The 22,900-nt window shown below is 40.4% G+C and overlaps 1 protein-coding gene across 4 annotated transcripts in view; it reads left to right on the top strand.

Moving 5' to 3' along the window:
- VMP1 (vacuole membrane protein 1) overlaps window positions 1–22,900 on the top strand; it is a 69,483-nt gene that overhangs the window by 15,888 nt on the left and 30,695 nt on the right. For all 4 annotated transcript variants that reach the window (XM_075719954.1, XM_075719956.1, XM_075719957.1 and 1 more), the window contains 3 exons: window positions 248–358; window positions 13,314–13,481; window positions 18,254–18,385. In XM_075719954.1, the coding sequence (XP_075576069.1) occupies window positions 248–358; window positions 13,314–13,481; window positions 18,254–18,385 (411 nt within the window). The remainder of the gene's footprint in view (window positions 1–247; window positions 359–13,313; window positions 13,482–18,253; window positions 18,386–22,900) is intronic.

Raw genomic sequence — 22,900 nt, 5'->3', positions numbered from 1 at the left:
ATTGAACCTGAATTTTTCATCTATCTCCTTGGAAACTTGCTGATTCTAAGGCGCGTGGGCTTTTCTTTTGAAAGTGCGCTATTTTCTGTATGTGTCTGTGCTGTAATTGTAATAAATTGCAAATAGAAGTATCTAGGATTCTATTTCAGTTAGAGAACTCTCTGTGTTAGTTTGTAGCTTTAACTTTCTCCCCTAGGAGATATCACCATTCTTGTTTTTTTTCTCTTTTGTGACTTTTCTTTTTCAGTATGTGCGGTATATGGAGAAAAAGTTCTTCTGGTGTGCCTACTGGGTAGGATTAGGCATTCTGTCCTCTGTTGGACTTGGAACAGGTCTCCACACCTTTCTGCTCTATTTGGTAAGGATATTTCTATACCGTGTTCTTTCTGAATTGAGTATTTTAATTGTTGCATATTTTTAAATATGTGAATAAAGACTTTTCCATTAAGTTCTAAACGTTAAGTACTTCTGAAGGAAAAGAAGTACTTAGTGTAATGCTGCTGGGCTCTAGTGAGCGCTATCCATATTCTATACTGTATAACCTTGTTGTGTAGTTTGTATGCTGTATGTTTGTTGAACTGTAGATATTAGCCTGCTGTCAATCCGCACTTTGAAACAATGAGTCAAAATCTGTGAGCTCTATCCTCTAATTTCCTAATTAAAATGAAACATTTTCTAGTGTAGGCAGCTCAGATGTTTCCATTTAAATTTTTTCAGCATGCTCTCTTTTTTAGTAGCTTAAATTGATCATTTTTCTAGCTGAAACCCCTGAAATAGGCAGCGATTTTGAAGTTCAGTCTGTATTAATTTTGCTTTGAAAATAAGAGCATGAAAAATGTTTGTCTACAAAGATAAAATAGTATCTGTTCTGAAAATTTGTATGATGACGTTGATCTCAACTTAGCTAGGGAAGTTAGGGAAATGTTTGGGTGTGTTTTGCTTGTGGCCATTGGATTAGTTCCTTAATGTTTATGAAACCACTGTCCTGGATTTAAGAAAAGGAGCCATGGCCACAAAATAATTAAAACCAGTTTATGCAACAAATGTCATCTTGTATTTGGAACAATTACAGATGTTTACTCTCAGAACTGCTTTAATCATTAACAATAACACAGAAAACACTACAAGAAACAAGAAACTCGTGCTTTTCCACACAGCAGGGCAATGCCTGTTAGATCGAAGGGCAGCTGTATGGGCTGCATTTGCAGTAGTCTTAAATTTGCTCTTAGCGTAGCTTCTCTTCTACAGAATGTGGAGGCAGAAAGTGCAGGGGAAAGGAAACTATTGCTAAACAGAAACAAGTTTATGCATGCATAGCCTTCTAGGCAAAAATACTGCTGTCAGTCTAAATGATTGGAAATGGAAATTCAGTAAAGCTGATGAACGTAGTGTCTAAACCTTTCTATGTAACACTGGATAGTGCTTAGACAGCAGTGAATTGACAATGTACAGATCTTTCTGACTTGCAGAGACGATGCTGTTAATAGCTTAGGGACAGTAAGACACATGGGCTGGGCAGAGGGAGAATCAATCAAAATCATCAGTCCCGAACCGAGGTGCTCTGCCTTGCTGGGGAGGCAAACCAGCATCAAGTGATGCATGAGGTGGAGTCAAGCTCACAAACTCCGCTCACTCTGGGTTCTCTGCCAGCCTACGGTGGGAGTGGAAACGCAGCAGGATGGGATCACCAGCTATTCAGCAGGACCGAGAGAGGAAGGGAAAGGAAAGCAATTCCAGGTTTGCTGCAGAACTGATTTAAATCAGCAAGTAGGGAACAGTTTAAATGATAGATTTTAATCTTGTTCTGCGTTTTATATATTTTCTTAGGCTATCAACCAGTGAGAGTCAACTTAAGATTTCCTCTAACCAAATATTTCATGTATTTAGATGTTCTCTTTGAAGCAGTTTGGAGAGCTTATGATACAGTTCCTATTCTTAATTTTTATACGTTGTATCAGTAATCTAGTAAATAAGAAATGTTATGCACCATTTCTAAACTGTATTTGAAAATAGGTAGTGTTTCTTTGCTGTACGTGGATCTGACACAGGATAGCAAGAGTGCTGTCATTTTATACCCTAGGCCACTCCAAGATGATTTTGTCACATAAAAAAGTCTTCGTATGACAGCACCACTTTTTTTCTAAAAGAAGGTGGAATGAATTGACCTTTCTTTTACTCTGTACTTAAAAAGCCAGATGTTTAAATAGTTCTAAATTACTTTAATACAAACCAAATTAAATTTCATAACATGTCACTTAAATTTTCCTGTGGGGTACGCGAATCTAGTGGATGTATTTAGGCCATGACCTGAGCTGACATTAAAGTAATGTATATACAAAATAGAACTTCTCTAATGGCTTATCAGTATAATTTTTGGTGTGTGTATAGAGGTGAACAGCCTTCCAAAGATTACAGGGAGGTGCATCACCTAGGAAAAAAGATGTAGTTTAACGTTGTTAGTGAAGGTATTTATTGCAGATGTAGCAAAGGTATTTATTTGGAATATAAGAGGCAAGGTTTCGTGTAACTTTGTTAGGAGGGGAAAACCAGACAAACTAGATTGCACTGCATAATGAGAAGGTGGTTATAGAATAAAATGTAATAAAACTATACCATCGACATCTAATGTGTTACAATACAGGAGAAATACTTGTTTGCTTTAAATATGTAAGGCAGATACGCGTGTTTCTCCCTACACTCACTGCCTTTATGGAATTCCCTCAGTGTAACAGCGAGAGAAGCAAAGATTCATTTTCCTCTTTTCTCCTGTGCAAGATTTAGTGATGAGCGTGGACTGTAAATGTAGGACAATCGCACTTTCTCGGCGCTGAACTCTTGTCTGAACCCCGAATGGTTGAGAATTTGGTGGCATGTATCTGGCTTTGTAGCCACTAGATGGCACTGGGAGTGTAAAAACACAAGTTTATTGCCCTAACAGTATGTTGCCATTTTAAGTACCTGAACTGTTAATACACAGCTGTATCGGCAATATCTATATGCAATATGCTGTTAGTGTAGTAATATGCTCCTTGATAGCTCCTCAGTTTGAGCCTACACCTTGTGTGAAAGGGAACACGGAGTACTAACTTAAGACTGTTGGTACAACTTCTAAGGGTAAATTATTTCAGAATAGTGTTCTGGATTTAACCCATCTGGAAGCAATGCAGTTAGAAGCTCTAGCTTTCAAAAGGAGGGGTTTTGAACTAATTCACTTTGCTAGTTGTGCAGCAGTTGCCTCTAAAAGTAGAAACAGGATAGGTTAAGCGGGGAACTCTTTATATTAACTTTTACATCACTGTATATCTACTTGTCATGTTCCATATACTGTAATTACATGTCTTCATTACAATAAAACTTATTCTTCTATTGATTCAAAGAACTGCAAAGTCACAAACCAGCAAATCCTCTTCTGCTTTAGCGCCTGGATTTGCTGGCAATAGAGAATAGACTCCGTAAGTGTTTTAAAATTGCTTTTAATTAATTGCTCATTTTAAATCTGTACGTACAGTGAGATTGTTGGGAATGCAATTACACGCTTAGAGAACAATGCTCTCGGGCCCACCCGTGTGCTGCTGAGCTCTTGTTGATGCTTGCTGTATTGTCTCTGCCATTAAGGGCCAACGGGTAGGAATTGATGGCACGTGGGCACCTGTTCAGACAGTGCGCCTGAACTTCCTCAGCTGTGACACAGGTGCATCTTTTTTTAAATATAGCCCTCCACGTATGGCATACAACTATTTTCATAGCAAACTCTTCATAAGCACAGTCTCTTAGCTGGGAAAATCATCGGAATAGTTATGCAATAGGCGCAGTACATGAATGACTCTGGATGTTTGCTTTCCCTGGCCTGGTTAGCTGTTTTCCCAGTGTTGAAAACTGTCATTTGTCTGGATTCTTCAGAGCATCTCTCACCAGCTGCTTTTTGGAGCAGCGTGAATTCAAGTGCCAGGAGAGATCCTGGGGTTAGCCGAGAAGAGAGTACTTGGCAATAGTTCCAGTAGATTTTACAATCTAAAGCAGTCTCAGTTTGGGGGGAAGTTAGTGCCCCTGGTTAATATCAGTTCACATCTGATTTGGTTTTTGTTGCTCACCAGCACATTCTTGCTGCAAACATCTCTGTCTAGGAGGGAGAGGTCAATTTTGTTAGTTTGATAATAGGCTTTTTATTGCTACTTCTGTGATTCAAGAACTTTCTGTATGTTATAAAGCGTCTGAAGATTGCTGCGTTGGTTCCTAGTTTAATACTGCTTCCTTAGTTGTAGCCAGCAGTAAATGTAAAATTTGACATGGCTTTTAGGGAAATGATTCTTGTGCTGCAAATTGGCACCGAGCTACGGGCTGACACAGAGCAGATCTTCAACGCAGAAACAGGGAAGCAGGCCACTCTTCCAAGAATCCTTTTTATTCTGACACTTTCAAAACAAGTCTGCTGGCTTATTTTCCCAAAGTCCATTAAAGGTTTTCCACAATTCTTTAAAAACAACACTTTAAAAATAGCAATCGTGATGTGGTTCTGTAGGAAATAAAACTATTATGATTAACGACTCTAAATACTGTTTTTAGCAGCACTTAGCTTTTTTTTTCTTAGTCCTGAGATGCTTTCTCTTCTATTGGTGGTATATTAAAATATAAACGGCATGAATCACCTAATTACCAAAAGAAGATGACCGAGGGCAACTCGTCAGGAGTTTTCTTGCGTTTGTACATCTTGGAGAGGTCTGTTTGCTGCCGCAAAATGCAATGAATGAGCTGCCGGCGGGCTCCGGCAGAGCGGGGGACGCTAGGTGGAGCGCTGCCTTGGGACCGCGCTGCCATTGCCATCTTCACGCAACGCTCGGCCTCGTGATTTGGTTTCGGTTCAGCTCTGGCAAACGGATTGCAAAAGATGGGGCCGAGGCAAACAAAATCGGCGTAGAATTCATGCCTATCAAAAAGCCTCGCGCGAGAAGCGGATGCTAAATGTCCCTTCTGTGTATGGGCCGCTATAATCTGTAATGCTGGGGGTGAATGGAAGCGAATTCCTCGCGGGTCAGAAGTGCAGAGCGAGCTCTGGCTGTTTGCATTTGTTTGTGTTTTTATTTCTTAAGTATGGATCTCTGCTTGCTTGCTGATAGAGCCAAGTGGAGCAACTGCTGAAAAGGTTTTTGCCGGTGGCCGGGGTTGTGGACTAGCACAAACAGGAAACGTGCGGTACAATAGGAATGTTTGGTGTGCGGAGGTCGCACAAGAGTACACATTTTTTTCAGCACTGTAATATGTGGGTTTGTCACTTAATTCTTACGGGGGTGTTCGGTAGCAGAGTGGAAGAGAGCACGGCAATAATTTCAGGCCAGGAAAAAGAACAGAAAACTGCCTTTAAAGAGAAGGGAGCTGAAAAGACAGTGTCCTTATTGACAGTGCTGGCTTCAGAGCCCGTTTGAGTTTATCTGGGCTCGAGGGTTCAATGTCTCGCTTTTGTTCTGAATTGGTTCCAGGGTTTGGCTTTGGTGAGGGGTCACATTCTGGCCTCCCGAAAGTGCGGTAGTTTGCAGCTGAAATGAGTCGGGTTTTGGCCCTTTCTGCAGTGGTTTAGGTTAGAATCTGAAGATTTAAAATCCAGACACCTTGTGCAATAATGAGCCCATTAGCTAGTTAAAAAAAAAAAAAAAAGTTGTTGGTGTAAATAATTAAAAAAAAAAAAAGAAACCACAAATAAAAACCCTGTTCCTATCAGGACTACTGAAAACTTTTTAAAATCAAGCTTAATTCCTTTTAGTTATCTAGTTCCAGGAGCTAAGCTTGTAAGAAGGCTCATGATAAAATTATTCAAGTGCTTCTGAAAAGAAAAGCTCACAAAACAGGGCTTACTCCACTTTTATGAAGCAGACAGAATAATTTGGAAATCCACAGAACTTACTGTCTTTTTTTTTTTTTTTCTCCATTTATTCACTTGTGACTTTAATAGAGGAGTATTTTCATAGTGATTGTCAGCTTCAGGAGCAGTTTTGCTCTTTCCATGTGGATCGTTCAAAACTAGTGTGAGTAACCCAGAAAACTGTGGGTTCTGTGTGTAAAGGAAAAAGCGAGAAACAAAAGCGGAGCTGCCTCAGCTAGGTGGGAGGGCACAGCAGTGCTCCCCTTCCCAGCGCTGAATTATTTTTAAGTGAGGTATTCATTTTCAGTCCATACTGTTTCTTCAATTCACATGTCAACTTGCAAGCCTAAAACAAATCAAATAAAAAATGGTTCTGTCCGATACCTGTGCTCAGATTACTGCTATTGACTTGTTAAGGTAGTTGAAGGAAAAAGATGTGGTGGGTGCAGGAGACAGAAAGGAATTCTAAAGTAAGTTGAAATAGATCCTGTTTGTGTGAGGGTTGTTTGTGACTCCGACTCTCTCATTTGTTTCCTTCATGCCTTTAAACCTACTTCCTCCAGCTGTCCTAAGCTTTTTACAATGAACTGAAACATCCGGGAATACTTGAATCAACATATAACTTTAAAAAAAAAAAAAAATCACTTTTGCTAACCATATCTTGATGGGAATGCCTGCTTACAGCTCACATGGGCTCTGTTCTGCTTGAAACTGCGGCATTGGTATTAATAATGTAGTGATGAACTGGAAGGGTCCAATGAATTAACGTGGACACTGCTGCCAGATTAGTTGTGTAACCTGGGTGTTTCTTAAATGCATTTTAAAAATCTGAGATGAAAAATGGTATTTTCAAGGAGAAAAATGTTTCTTTGGAGCCTTAGTCCCTCTAAGTGCACCCACCGTTGCTGTATGTGTCAGATGCCAATAGATACCTGCAGAGAATAAAACCAGCGCCTCTGGTTTGGATCATGCTGTGGAAGAACAACCCCTTCAACTGCTGCAGCTCAGCCTGCGAGCTTGCGGACTGAGCCCCAAGCCCCCAGCCTGGTGCGCTAATGTGAGTTGAAACCGATGGTGGTTTAAGTTCTGCTGGGCACGCGCCTGGCAACTACCGAGCAGACGCCGCGGGTCCCGCTGTCCCGCTCCGAGGGTGGTAACATCTGGCGTAGGGGCTGGTGGAACAGCTGGAAGCAATAACCTCCCATATTGCCCCACCGTGAATTGCCGGACCTCATGAGTCAGAGCCCGCAATGGTGTGACTGTGAGTTCCATATATGGCCTCCAGTGCTGCCGAAAGTGGTGTACGTCAGAGTCTGGACGGTTTATCTAAAGCTGGAATTGTGGCAATAAACAGCTCATGTGAAGTGCCTCCATCTGTGCAGGATTAGCTACCTTACTTTGACTTTTCAGAAGTCCACAAAATATTGATGTCATATTAATATTTAAGCTATATTGAGCGTCTTGGCCAGCCGTAGTGATCTGAACTTGCACCAAGCTGAGGAGTTAGTAAGATGATTGGTCACCCCGTTTTCTTCTTTTTGAAGGTTGATGGACCTTTACCTTTTAGATGCTGACGCCTTGTTTTCGTTATCTGCTCTTGACTTCCTCGTCACTGGTTCTGTGTCTCATAACTCTGCTGGGAGGTCACGTTATGCTTTCTCCTCATTTGCTCCCTTGGAGTCTCTGCTCTTTCCTTTTTTTTTTTTTTTTTTTTTTTTTTTAAATCCACAGCCTGAACTTTATACTTTTCACGTCACTGCTTCCTTGAACAGGCTGGAAATAATGATAACAGTGCAAGACGATCTCTAATTGGAGACGTTAAAGCCAGTCATCACTACTAGTGTCAATTTGAATAGATGCTGTGATTTATTCTTCAGAAATAATAAGTGGGTGGCTAGGGAAGGGCAAGGAGAGAATGCTGACAGATTATTTTTGTCTTCTGTCAGCACCAGAGTATAAACTTGGATTCCTCCAATAGTGCCTTTCCCTGACATGAGTCTGTTTGCCCCTATAGAAAGTAGCATGGGCACAGCCTTACAAAACGTCTGCTTTTCATGCTACTCCTCAAAGTAGCAACGTGGCCCTGCTATGCATGCAGTGGTACCACGTGCCTGCTCCCTCGGTGGTTCTTGTTCAGTCATATTCAGAGCTCGTGGCTCATCGTTTGGAATTTCCATCAGCTCCGCACTGTGGGGCAAGGCTTGACTGAAGTGGGAATAGAAACTTGCTAACAGACACATGATTGTAAAATTAATACGTTGCATGAAATGCCACGACGGTCTGCTGAAACTAGCCCTGACTGCTTGATGGATGTTTGTGTCGCTTGCGGATGTTCTAGGTATGGGATCCTTCTTGGTTCTGAGCCCTGTTTTACAGCCAGCACTGCATACCAGACATTATATAAAATCACGAGATGTTTTAATCTTGTAACACAGACGGACAGACTAGATTGACATATTTACTAGCCACCTCCAGATCAAGCTTTTCCCTCTTCATCACAGAGCAGCCTTCTTTGTGGGTATTTGACCACTACTCTTGAAGATTAAAAAAGATGCTGTAACTTGGTGTTACTTTCTTGAGAGGTGTAATGACTTCATAGATAAGTATGAGATGAGTCGCAGCCTGGGGCAACGCTTGCAGGATGTTTCCCATGAGAAGCAAGCTTTTGTTTTTCCAATTTATCTTAATCAAATATAGCATGACATGTTTCCCCCCTGTGGAAGGGCTGAGCCTTGAGCCCAGTAGGAAAAGCAGTGTATCCATGGAGGAAAACAGATTTTTACTGCATTAAGTTCAGCAATGAGTTCACTGCAATATTTTTCTTGCTGGCAGACATATCACTTTTCTTTGTGAAATGTTTCTAAATTAGAGACAGTCTAAAATTGTATCTTCCCCAAATATAAAAGGTTAAAATTAGAAGTAGTTGTTCTTGTGCTCATGTCACTTCAGCAGGGTGGCTGTTCTGTGAAGGGGCATGTGAGAAACCAACCTTTGATGTGGGGTTTGTTTGCAGCTTTAAGTGTGTTCGCAGTCTAGGTGCACAGAATGATTAATAATGTGAAAATGTGATTCATTTTTAATTGGATATTCAGGTATTTTTCTTTACAGTAAAGACTTTTCTGTTTTAAGTATTATACATACCAGCAGGCTATTAAGGATTTTAACTTCTTGATTCTTTTTGTGCGTGCCTGCTGTCTCTTCCCACTTGCACCGATGAATTTCCAAGCATAACTTACAGATAAAAAGATTATACTTTCTAGAAATTTCATAATAAAGCATTTAAGGTAACTTATTTCTAAGGATTAGCTGTGTCTATTCTAACTTGGCTGCCTTCAATCACTGAACTAAAACTTCTCTGAAGGCCTGTGAGTTCAAGAGTTTGACATTACCTTCTATGAGACATTGGGGTTGTATAGCTAGGGATTTCCAAACTCCCCTAAATTACTGTTGCTAAAAAATAGATTTATGTTGAGGTGATCTTGATGACCAGATCTTGTCTTGTTTGATTTGTAAATTGTACAGATATTTCTAACAAATGGCATTCCAGCCTAACCACAGGCTCCTTCTGGTCGTCAGTAGTGGCAAGCAAATGTTTCTCACCCGAGTCAGCAGAATGTTTCTCAATTTCTTCTCTGTTAGTCCTTGTTATTGCCTCCTGCAAGTTTTTAAAAAAAAAAAAAAAAAATCACTGGGAGAGGGTGAGGGGAAGACAGTCGGTGTTCAGGATCTTACATGCCTTGAATTTCAGCGACTCTGCCTGATTTGGCAAGCAGCGTGTCTACTAAATCGCCTGGTTTTAGTGTTTGTTGTCCGGTATGACAGTTTTGCAAATGCCGTTTTCAAAGGTAGAGCTGCAGTTGGGGTCAAAGAGGGGATATCTCAGAGGTTTTCCTGAAGTGTTGAAATAAACTGAGTTATTGCAGAGAGGCAAAACACTTGGGAGTATTTACTGCGGCCCCATACGGAGAAGGAGGAGGAGAGGGTGGAGGAGGTATTATTTGTGAAGAGGATTAAAAAATTGTATGAGAATTAATCCTTCTGGCACAGGGAGGAGTATAAAGAAAACATCTGAGTGTATATTGACCGGAATTTTCCAAAGGTGGTACCTAAAGCTCATTTGAAGTTGGTTGCCTGTTCTACTCAGAGTTAAACCATCGCTATTGCTAAACATAAAGCAAAATGGCACCTCTCTTATGAAACGTCCAGCGACGCTCCCACTCTTCCTCCCTCCCACCCCCACTGCAACCATGGTCCTGTTTAGCCAACCATTGTTTTGAGGTGCTTGGTAACCACGGCTTTGTGAAAGTATAATGCTCTATGTAAGCTCTTAGGGCTGAGCTAGAACAAAAGCAGATGTCAGAGATGTTGCGTGCAGCCTGCCAAGCTGTGAGACATTGTCCATTTGACTAGCGAGGCAGCTGGGCTCCGCGACCAGAGGAGGACACAGGATTGTTCTGCTTCCCTTTGGCTCGCTCTGAGTTCCAATACTCCGCACTTCATCGCTCTAAATGAACCGTTTATGCTTTATTTCTTATTCCAGTTAAAATGTGGCTTCTGTGGGTTCCATAACTCCAACTTTTTTCCATTATAGAATTGTTTACATTACAGTGGAAGAATTATGTTCAATTGGCGTAGCCTTCAGGTGGCTCGTTGGCCGTTTACAGCTGCTTTGTGAAATGCCTTTTTTTTTTTTTTTCCATTGGCTACTTGCAAAAAAATTTTCCTTTTGCAGACATTTGTTGAGACTGGGAGAGCTCTTTTAACAGGCCACGATGTTTTAAGACCATTGAGCCATTTCAAGGATGGCAACTCTGTTGAGAGAAGCTGCTCGTGGCAAGAAGCTCCCGCAGCAGCCTCCTGTTAGGCATTTTGTCATTGTTTGCTCTCCCAAGATTGTACGGTCTTCTTTACACACCTTGTGTGCAGTTTGAGAAGAAATGCTGGTAATGCTATCACTGAAACCTTGCAAGGGGTTGGGGGCCTCACTATAGCAGCGATTAAATTTGTCTCTTACTATTATAGAACTGGAACTAACAGTCTCCCATCACAGCTGGCTGTAGTTATACTGTAGTGTGGCATGTCTTCCAAATTTTGTGGAACTGAAAATTATACTTCTTGATTCACACACCATATCTCACTGCCTTGGCAACGACCCTACCCTCACTCTCAAGAGAACGTAGGAAATGGTCATTTACAACTCAAGTACGTGGGGATTTCCTCCATGCAAATTTGCTGTTCAAGAGAATTTTATTGCAAATTTCTGCAGGTGAAAACCATTAATCTAAGGAAGATGGCTTGAGACCTTCTTTTGTCCCAAGGTAGCTGTCAGATTGGGGATGGAATTAAATTCCCTGAATTTCAGAGTACAGTGGAGAAGGAGGTTCCCAGGTTTGCCATAAATGTACTTTACAATTTTAGGCAAGTTTCAACTCTCTCTTTGCATCTGTCCTCGATGACTAAAATAGAGATACGTTATTTGATATTTGTTTAGTTATGAAGCTGATGGGGACAGGGATGATCTTGCTACAAGTACCAAAAAGTTGTCCATCGCCAGTGGAGCCTATAGAAATGTTGATAGGATATGCTATAGTCATCTGGTCATTCATCCGTTCTTTGTTCTCCCTGCCATATCAAAATCACTCTTGTGTATCAAATTCTGGATCTTTTCTTTTTCAGTTTTACTTCAATTATTTTTTTTTTTTTCCCCTCCCCGAGAGAGGCTGTGCCTCATTTATCTCAGGCGGCTGTACCTGTCTATTCATATAATCCAAAGTATGCCAAAGCACTTTGAATTAGTCTCCTGTAAAATAACAAGGAATAAATAAAAGAATTTCCTTGCTATCAGAGCACCTCATCTTTTACCAGTTGCATGCCAGAAGAATGGTTTTATTTTGAAATGTTTACATATACCAGTAGTCACAGCTGTCATACAGAAAAATATAACTGATATTTTTTTCAACATTCTTATTTCACTGCCATTAAAAAATGACGCTATCAACATAATTGTGTAAGTCCAGCGCTCTGGTCTCTTCAGTGGGACCTGAAATGTTGACGGGAGTGAACCCAACTAAAATCTTCTTCCCAGCAAGTCTAGAAAAAGCAATGGAGCTTCACCTTTTGTGGAGACCTGCTGTGGAATTTCACCCTTTAATGTGCAAATGAAGCCTGCAGGGTCCTCTGAATCTGCTCTGGCTCCTGCATTTCAAAGTGGGCTTTGGAAGCTTCGTGCGGGGGAATGGCAGCGCTGAGGTCTGTCACACTTTCCCTCGTTATTCTGTAATAAATTTAGTTTTATTTTTTGGGGGGGTGGTGTATCAGGCTCCCTTATTGGTCTAATAAAACATGACTCATTTAAAGGAAAAAATGCAGAAGAAAATTGTTGACAATAAGTTTCCCAACATGACGTCAAAACCCATCAAATCATTAATAGCAGAAGTTAAGGTTTGTGTAATTTGTTCTGCAAATTTATTTAAATCTGTGACTTTATGAAAATTCCTTAGTTTAACTCAGTACTTTTTTTTTTTTTACTTTTTTTTTTTTTTTTCCTCCTTTTTCCTTCTTCCCCGGACAATGTTTCCCTGACCTTTTGCTAAGTGATTTCTCTTTTACCCACAATGTCTAGTGTTCAGGCCATAGACTATTTGGATTGCTTCTTGCTTCTTTTGTATTAATATAATGGCAATTCTTTCAGGTTTTTTAAGTATGTAGCAGTTCAATTCTTGAATAGATTTTTACGCTAGTTTTATTTTGGAGGTCTGTCCAAAAAAATCTTTTAATGTAAGATGGAGACTAGAAGTAATTCAATTATATGGCATTTAAATAATGTTTAAGTTTTGAATTATGTTTCAAATGATTTTTAGCAAACAGCAGTAAGGTCACTTTCTTGTATACACAGAAAAACTGACACAAATTAAGCAACTGATTTTTTGGAGAAAGAGCCAAAAATTAAGGAGGTCCACTGTGAGATGTCATAAAGTCCCAGTCATTAAAAAAAAAAAAAAATTAACATAGAATTTAAATGCCTCCATCCTCTAAAAGCAACAGTAGGGAAAACACCTGCTCTAATAAAGCTGTAGGCCATAAATACCTTAAGGAGAACATTTTAAAGTTTTGAAAATTTTCCTGTTTTTTAAGAAGTAAGGATTCTTATTTCTCCTTGACAACCTCATACTACTATACAATGGCGTGGCAAAAACTGAAAGGCTCCTTAACGTTTCTAGTGGATTACAAGAAGGATTTTTTTTTTTTTTTTTTGAAAGAACATCAATAGCTCAATGTTGCACTTCAGATGGTCTAAAAAAACCCAAACACTTTACACATGTAGCATTATTAATGGCCAAAGTGAGAAACGCTAGGTTTTAGCCTAGGTTCCTTACATCAGGGACAAATGCGGGGTTTCAGTTTTAACTTTTATTATAACTAACATAAAATGCATTTGAAATTACTTGTGTTTTTTCAGGGTCCACACATAGCATCAGTTACTCTTGCTGCATATGAATGTAACTCAGTTAATTTTCCTGAGCCTCCTTACCCGGATCAAATTATCTGCCCTGATGAGGAGGCGTCTGAAGGATCCATCTCTTTATGGGCTATCATCTCAAAAGTCAGGCTGGAGGCCTGCATGTGGGTAAGGTTTGGTTTATAAGACTTTTAATTTATGCACTTAATTTCTGTGTTCAGCAATACACAAAAATTCCTGAATTAGCAAAATAATGATGGCTTACACTGCCAACAGTAACACGTATATCCGCAATATGAATAGTTGCTTTCCTGACCAACCTTCTCTGTACTAGCCCTGGATAATTTTAATCTCCTTTGAAGAGAAGTAATAGGATATTACTGGGCTATCTTTTATCAACTGCAGTGTTGACTACTTTTCTAAATGCTAGCAGGAAACGCTCATGTGCTTCAAGGCTGTTGATGTAAAAGGTAAGTTTCAGAAAGGGTATCTGCATTCCAAATGATCTTGCAGCTGTCAGGTCTTACACTGCATGCAGTTAAGCAATAAATAATTTCAAAAATTTTGAGCCTGTAATTTGGGTGAAGTTGCAGTTACTCATAGGAAGGACTCAGGCCCTAATACCATAGCTGAAATGTTTTTCTGGGCTGCATCAATAGATGGGATTAAATAAAGAATGTTACGTTGCACATTTTTATGTATTTTATTTCTGTTTCTCTGCCTGTTTCCATCATGGCAAACTTTTCTCTTAAAACAGGAAAAGCTGATTAGCTTTTAAGTGAATCAGGGTCTTAGGAAACGCTGTCATTCAAACTGCCTTTCCGTTTTCTTTTTTTTTTTTTTTTTGTTTTCCCCTCCCTGTGGCTTTTTATAGACGTTTGATTTTTGGAGGATTTCAATCAGCTAAGATTTTTTTTCATTACGTGTAGATTTTGAATTGCAGTTTACACAGATGCATCTGCTGTGACCTGCATGCCAAATTAACTTTATTTTACTACTGACTTCCTGTTCTGACTGATGATTTAATTATGAAATTCTTGGTTGTCCAATTCAAATGTAGAGAGAGGAAATTCTGAAAATACACGGTATCTGACGCCTGGCCTTGTTTTCCTCTCTAATGATATGAAAAGATATGTTAAGGCAACTTTGGTCACTGCAACTTTTTAAATTAGCAGCAGCTGTGTTGCCTGCAAAATTTCCAGTTAGGTTGTACGCATTACAGACCGAAGTAACGCGTAGCAGTACCAAAGTCAAAATAGTAAGAGAAAGTGGACTGACTTTGCTTCTTGAGAGGGCTGTACATCTTAAATCTCGCTCTTTCTAATGAGAGGACAGAATTTGCCTGAATGCTTGATAAGTAGCTAAACATACAAGTACTTATAAGACCATAAATATAAGATTTCTTTTAATTTTCTTCCTTGACCCCTCTGCTTAAGTTTGTTTAATGGAGACTAGAGTAATAAAAATGGCATTTACAGTTATGTTTCTAGGGCTGCAAAATAAAAAAGTAGCTCAGGGTAAACATTGAGAAGATTAAGCAATGGCTTAACGTTCAGCCTGTAAAATAACTGAACTATGATGAGAATTAAGTAGTTTAGAAATGAGTTAATAGAGTTGCAAGCATTGAAAGCTTGTGTCCTGAGCAGCCAGGAGGGAGAACAAATGGTACCTTCAGTCTCTCATTTGAGCTGTTTCTTGGTTCGGGAAAGGACAAGGGAATAGGACCAAGCCAGAACTGTTTGTAGCCCGCTCCTTCCCCCCTCCCTTTCTTTCTTCTCGCCTTCAAATTCACCGTCAGCTACCTTTTCACTGAACTCTGTCTCCACTAGATTCTCCCTTGGGAGCATCCTCTGTCTACCAGTGGTGTCTAGTGTAATGTTATGCTTTCTTGGAATGTTTCATGAGTACATAAACATTGCTTGCTAATTTCCTGTAAGCCAAATCAAGCTGGCAATTGCTGCTGCTTCTTCCAGTATGTTTCTTTTGTCTTAATTCCAGTTCACTTTTTATGGAAGCTGTTGAAGAAACTTATTTTTGATTCTGTCACTCTTAAACCAAATATCCATCTTAACAGGAGAGTAACGGTGACTTCCAGAAAACTGATTTTTGCAAATCAAAACCTTACTTTAAAAAAAAAATTTAAAAAAATTGAATTTAATTTTCTGCTTTTAAACTGAGATCAGGAATATTAAGTTTAATTCCTAATCTGGGTGTGACTGAATGGACTCACAAAATCTTTTTTCTTTTTTTTTTTTTAATGTAACTGGCAACTTCTCATTGGATCTAAAATCTGAACTTACCATGACAAACCCTGGATAAATGCAAAAGAAAAGGAATTCACGGCTGTATACAGATGTGCTCCTAATGCAGCACATGGAGCCCTGTGAGGAATAGGTACAATAGCAGCAACAGCCTATTTCTTTTAGACTTGTAAAGTGAAATTACGTTGAAAGGCTCTAAAGTGAAATCTGGCCAATCTCCTTGATTGTTTGGAGGGAGACAGGAGGGTGGTAGCAATATAAGTTTTCATGTGAAATGTTGAAAGCAGGTCGGTCCCAGTGGGGACTTTGCAGACCTCTGACTATAAACCTACCCAGACTAAGTATCCTGCAAGGTTTGAATGCGGGGATTTAGCTGCACAAGGGATTTGATTCAGATCACAAAAACATCAGCGGCTGTTTCAGCCAACTTAAACCAGGTACGGTTTTTTCCAGAGATTAAAATCATTACTAGTCCCCTGCATGTCAGTGATAACCATTTTTGCTGATAATGAGTGCTACGAGGATTAAATATCACTGTATCTAAGGAATTATTAGGTGAAATGGAAGGGATGCTTTTTTCAATCACTATAAAAGTTGGCTCCACCAGTCCTGGCCTGCAGAAGGAGTCTCAAAAACAATCTGCTAGGTGTATGCCAGTTTTCACAGCCTTCCATCCCACAGGGACGAGGAATTCAATAGTGCCCTACATTTTTAATGTGTTGCAGCTTTTTTTGTTTTTTTACAAGAAATAAGGGGAAAGAATAAAAATATTTAATTGCTCAGGATTAGCAGAACAGGCGGCCTGTGTCCTGACCAGGATAAAACCTGTTTAAAAGACTCTTTCTAGTGGAGTAATTTCCCAGTTTCCTTTTCTGAATGTAGTTGTGTGAAAGAATTTTGATTAGCGTTTGCCTTTCCAATTTGTTGTTAGTCTAAGGAATCTCAATGTAAAACTGGCATTTAAAGTTAAATGGTGAAAATGGACAGCTAATGTTTTTTGTAAAGCAGTTAAATAGTTACTGGTTTGGATCCCTTAATTGGTTCTTTTTTTTTTTTTTAACGCACTTAAGGAACCTATCTCCAGCAGACATGAAATCATATGATTTTTGTTGCACTTCTGAAATGTTTTGTAATAATGAGCATGTGACTTATCCAATTTAAAGAAAGTTCATGTCCAGTACACACATGCAAACCTCTTCCTCAGCTAACAAAATGAAGCCAAAGCAAATTGGCAGAGCCTGGAGAAGCAATGTGACTTTTTGTTCTTGCATCACCCTGAGAACATAACCTCAAGTTAATTTTTCTGAAACGTTGTTGCTACTGTTTTTGGGCTTATCTTTCCTTGTGCCAGAAATAGGCAGATTAATGAAGTTCAGCTTGTTGCGCTCGTTTAAATTTTTCTTCTGTGGAAAACAAGAGCATGAACATGAGGCTATGCACTTTACATGCTCAAACCGAGAATTTAACAGTTTCGGTAACTGCAGAGAGCGCCTGTGTTTAAAACCACAACCTGTTGATTTGGAATATCCACAGCAGCTGGAATTCTCTCTTGCTTGCAGCTGCATATAGAGCAGGAACAAAGGAAATTGAAAAGCTTTCACACTGCTTCAAAGGAAGAGAAAAGCATTTGTTACTACTGACCGTAAGAGAGAAAAGCCATCTGCATGTAGCTAAGTTTTAGCACTTTTCCAGTTTGCTGCTCAGCTATTGTGCTGTTACCTGTCCTGTATTTCAACCAGTCTGAGTTTAGTCCAAGTTCCTGTTTCATTAGCCTCTGTTTATCCATATGTTCAATCTTAGCTGCCTCTCTTTTCTTTTCTTTCTTTCCTTGGTTAAGATAAAGCTGCATTTACCCACAAGATTGAAATGAGTCATTTGATGTCCTGAGAAAACAAATATAATTTTCCTGTGGCGAGACAGCAGCCATGCTTTCATCTCAGGTTCTCTTGGCTTGCTTTATTCCATCTAAAGGAGAGAGAGAAAACTCGAGATCAGGCTTTGCTTAACCTTATTTTCCTTGCTTACAGCTGTAGTAAAACTTGAGCCTGTTTTCTAATAAAGACTTGCACAAAGTCTCATGACTGAACAAGTAACGTGACGGCACCGGGGAGGAGTTCCCAGATTCTTTTGAAGGCCACTCAGTAACAAGGGCTGTCACATGCTGGCAAATGTGTCTGGCATCATGCGGTGGGGTGAGATGGCAGCGCTGTGCTGAGTCAGGGATCGTGTCAGACAGCAGGGCCCCCGGCCCGGCCGGCTCTCCGGCTGCAGCGCAGCGACAAGCTCCAGCCTCCCCACCGCACCAGGCGCAGCTAGCCACCGGCTGCGGAGCTCTGCTGGAGCCGGGCAACGTGCCGCTCTGCAGGGCCCCAGAGATGCACGGATCGTGTCGTTTTGACCTTGCAGACCGCAACTTGGGAGCCTCTGGCTTGCGGCGTGATAGTCTGCGCTGTGAGAAGCTCAAGTTTGCTAGACAAGGAAGGGGAGAAAGTAGGGTTTCAAAGGAACAGCATTTTGTTTGAAATAGGGAGAAATTTGACCTGGTGGATACAAGCAAACTTCTCAAAGCAGCTGGTCTCATCAGTTCTAATCATTTGAAATGTCCACGGGACTACGCATATCGCATGTTTCCTATTTAAGAATAAACATGAAAATAAATCAGAATTACTCTTTTCCCAGGGTGCTGGCACAGCCATTGGAGAGCTGCCTCCATATTTTATGGCGAGGGCGGCCCGACTCTCTGGTGCTGAACCTGATGATGAAGAGTACCAGGAATTTGAGGAGATGCTGGAACATGCAGAGACCGCACAAGTAAGAACAGTGCAAAACATCAGAATTAATAAAACACAGAACAACTAGATGGAGTAAATAACCATTCCAATGAAATGGGAATGGGCCAAAAATCAGTTGGTGTGAGTTCACAAGGGACTTCCCAGGGTGGAAGAAGATCTTCCACTGGGTAGAGATACCTCTGGTGATGGGAGGACAAGAATGCAGCTTGTTGAAGCACATACAGTAGTGCAGCCAAAGTATTTGCTACAAATACTGCATTTATTTAGACTTCTAAGAACAGCACGATGAAGGTAGGGGGAAAACAGGCTAACAAACCAGTGATAGAGGAGGTGCTCTTCCATAATCATGGTTGTTACAGCTTCATTTAAAGCCTCCCTGGGCCAGGAGATGATTTTCAGTCTGCTCATCCCCTTCAGATGACATTTGCTTGCCTTGCCACTAAAACCCTCAGGGGCCAGTGCATGACCTGTTCCTCAGCCTGAGGAAACATATTTTTCCTGATGTGAAAATGCAACCAAACTGCTCTGAATCCCTTTTTGTTGCTCTTGCCATTTATTTTCTTGATGGATTAAATGGTGCTTGTGTTGCAGCATAGTTTGCAACTGATGCTGTACATCAGTCAGATATTATTGTAGATCATTTGTCATTCAGGTCAGGAGTTTGCATCCTGTTCACAAGTTATTGATAGTGTTTTAGAAAAAATTAACCATTTTTTTTCCTCAAACTACTTGCCACTGAATTTCTCTTCTGTATTTTTCCTTCTTACCCTGTTTTGCCTGCCACTAAGTTGAAATGGGTCATGAGACTGCTATTAAAAAACCAGCAGATGCTAGAAGCCAGACCTGTTTTCTGTTAAAGGAGATCAGGCCCTAGTAGTAGACATCATAGTTGGGTATGAGAGTAAATCAACATCTTTGGCAGATGCAGTGGCAGAGAAAGTTAAGAAATATCAACATCTAAAAGATCAAATTCAAGAACTGACGAATACCAATACTATTAAATTTACAGGATTTCCTTTAGGAGCACGTGGAAAATGGTATTAAGGCAATTATGAATTCTTAGCAGAACTAGGACTCTCCAGTCGTTAAAGTGGAGTCTCCAGTGCACTGCTGTCTTTAAACTGTTTTGCCTGGGTATTTTCTTGATATAAATATATGCTTTTACTGTTTTTTCTCCTTCTCTTCAAAATATGGATGAAACTTTTTCCATGAAAGAAAGCGGTTTGTCTGGAAACACTGAGTGTAATCTAGTAATTCTAACAGTAAACCCCACGTTTCCTGAGAGCCTCCCCTACTAGAAAGTTCCAAAGGGATTTTCTGCTATTGTAAATAGTAAATTCTTCTATTTCTTTAAAGATGCGGGGGGTGGTGGTGGTGGGGGAATCTGCTTTGTTCTTTATCGTCAGTCTTTGCTTTGCAAAGTAATCCCTAGCTGTATAAAAATCCAAGTCGTGGTTAAAAAAAAAATTAAAAAAAAGTCGTGTCCCGTCCCGTCCCCCCCCCCCCCCCCCCCCCAAAAAACCCCCAAACCTAAACCAGTAGAATACAAGACTTGAGAGCTGAAATGCTATCTGTGTTTACTGAAACTCTCCCAGCAAATTATATGCGTGTACGGTTGTGGGAGCAGCCAGGGTTGGTTTCCAGAACGCACAGTAAGATTCTTGGGAAGAAAGTTTTTGCTAGAGAGCATTTTGTCAGGACAGGCCAAAATATAGCTAGCTGTATCGACTGCCCTTAGTAAACGAATGGCGTTGTGTAATTAATTAAGAAAAAGGATAGTGTTATTTACCAGTACTTTTGATTTTATTTTCTTGGCAGTTGAATTTGGATTGAAGCATGTTGTTTTGTGGATGGATGGCCAGGAAAAAAAAAATCTTTTTAAACTCCACTTGTGGTTTGGTTTTTATAAAAGTCTCTTAACGTGAGGCTTTGACAATCCGATTAAATTGTATTGCGCTCATAAAACTGACAGTTCAGTTTTTTCCATTTGCTAATATGACTTCCTTTTCGCTTTTGGCTTCAATCATGTTTGTGCTAGATGTCTGTGGGAGACAGGCCTGCCTTTTCCTATGACCTTGAGTAAATCCCAATCTTCAGCATAGCTTATCGCTATTTGTTTTGTAATTGCTATTCATGAGCAGTTATGATGTCTATTTTTAAAGTGCTCAATAACAACTTTTATTATCCACCTCAGCTTCTCCCACTCTCCCAAGTTGAAGCCTTATGCTTAAGAAAACACGGGGGATGTGACAAGCGTCTTATGCCACGGAGACTACTACAAATGTTTGACGTCAAATGACAGGAGCCTTCTTTCAGTAGAAAGGTCTCGCTTCATCCTGCCTTTTTGAAAGGCATGCAAATGGGCGTGTTAGATTTGGAAGAATAGCTTCCCCCTCTACTTCTGCTGAGCTGCTATATGCCTACAAGGCAAAGCCAAATGGCTTGACGTTTTTGCCTGCGTGTGTTTTGTTTAGAAAGCTTGTCGCTGCTGTCTCTCAAAAACAATGGTAATTTTGAGAAACAGATGAGGATCTTCTATGGTGAGAACAGGCCATGAATGTGACATCCAGCCTGAAGGATCTGTGAGGGGGAATGTGCTTGCTAGCCTGGCACTTCAAAAAACAACAAAAAAAGGAACCTAAGAGGATTAAACAGCGTAAAGGTTTAGTGCCCCATTCAGAGTTACGCCGAGTAAAATACTATTTGAAGAGTCTATTGATGGATTTTCTGTCATAAATCGTGGATCTAAGTGACCTGCCTCCTTAAGTTAGGTTTTGAGAAAACTCATTAGCCTACAGATGATGTGTAAGTCTGCCTTGTACTCGCCATTAGCATACTTCAGAAAAAGCCCCTCATTTTAAAGGCACACTCACTTCTCCTTTCTGTGCGTGCACGCCAGTGAGTTAGTCCCAGTTACACAAAGGGAGCGTCAGAGCTCTTGCCTCCTGGTTGCTCTTGTTAAAATGGAGCGGCTTTGCCCTGGAGAAGGAGTGTGGTTTACAAGCAGGGCTCTTTTTTTTTTTTCCTCAGAGCTCCACACAATGCAGAGCCCAGCATGCTATAGGAACAGAGCAACTTGGTCTGATTTGTTAATACTTAAGGCAGTATTTAAAAATTACACATGTTTGAAATGGTATCTCAGTTGCTGTTAACTCTCTTCCAGTGGAATTCCAGAGCAAAGGAGTTTTTTAGCAGAGCTCCCCTTTTAGCCACGGGGAGTATCTCCAGTGCAGCCGTTCAAACCAACCTCTCAATTAGGGGAAGTGAATCTACTACTTTAGTGCTGGGGCAGCACATTGGTAATAACACAGTGCAAGCATACTTTTGTACAGTTTCATGTCTACGCACACATGTTCAGGGACTCTCTTTTGCCGGTTTAAGAGTTGCTGATTGTTTAGTATTCTCATCTTTTCTCCGTCATGCTGAAACACTTAAACCTGATGGAGGTTTCTGGTGAAAATGAAGCTTTTAATGCCAGCTGCCCTCGAGGTACTTAGTGATAATGCGTAATGCGTGGGCCCTTGCTGTATCATGGTACTCCTTGCTAAGAGGAGAAAGTACTAATATCTTTGCTGTATATCTAATCCTTAATGACGGTAAGTGTTTGGATTCATTAAGTGGCATATTTTTAAGAACTAATGATTTACGCACCGGGCTTTGCTTCTGTGCAGCGTTCCTGCAGCCAAATTTCCGTGTAAAAATATTTTCTAGTTGCCTATGTTACTATCAGCCGCTGCTGTTTGTTTACTTTCCAAACTCTGTCCTGCCTCTGAGAGAATACAAACTTGAAAAAGGGTTAAATCCATAGAAATGCTGAGATGCAGCAGGACTCGTTTGTAAATGATTGAGTGCCATCTGCACACTGAATGTCAGTTGTTGCTGGGACCTGTTTTTGACTCCACTGAACCTTTACTGGTTGTGGTTTGTCTGGCCATCACATGACTTCTCTGAAAATTCCCCCTCCCCTCCATTTCCAGTAAACTGTTTGAACAGGAGTGACTCAGACTGAAACCAGCTTCCCTGTAACCACAGGGCTTGTTAAAGAATTTGTCAACGTGGACTCAAGAGGGTTTGTATTAAACTAAGCTGCAACTGCTTCAGTTTGCATTGCGTCAGGAGTTCCACCGAACAACTTCCTGCTCGGAGAGTCGGCTTCTTGTCCGCAAGGAGTTAAACTGATGAACTTTTGCGATAGTGACAGTTAGACACATGCTAAACCCATCTTTCCAGCATTTCTGAAAGCTCTGGTGCCTTGAGCTGGATTGCTTTTCCACATCTTCATGTGGGGTTTCTCTTTGCAGAAGCAGAACAAAGTACGCTACCACACCCAAGCCATGGTTACTCGGAGAACCCAGCACTGTGTTCTGACACGACACTGTGACTTAATTCAAATGGAATGATTAGGTTCAACTAATAAGCAAAATCTTACTTAATTAGCAGTGTAAAAGAAGATGGCCAAATTAAAAATGGATCTTTCCCATGATTAAACTAACAGCTAGTATCTGATAAGTTCCTGCTTGAAAAGGATTCCCTG

The sequence above is a fragment of the Pelecanus crispus genome, chromosome 12 (genome assembly GCF_030463565.1).
Source record: "Pelecanus crispus isolate bPelCri1 chromosome 12, bPelCri1.pri, whole genome shotgun sequence".
NCBI lineage: Eukaryota > Metazoa > Chordata > Aves > Pelecaniformes > Pelecanidae > Pelecanus > Pelecanus crispus.
Note: the sequence above shows the minus strand (reverse complement) of the source record. Positions and strands in the feature narration are given on the sequence as shown.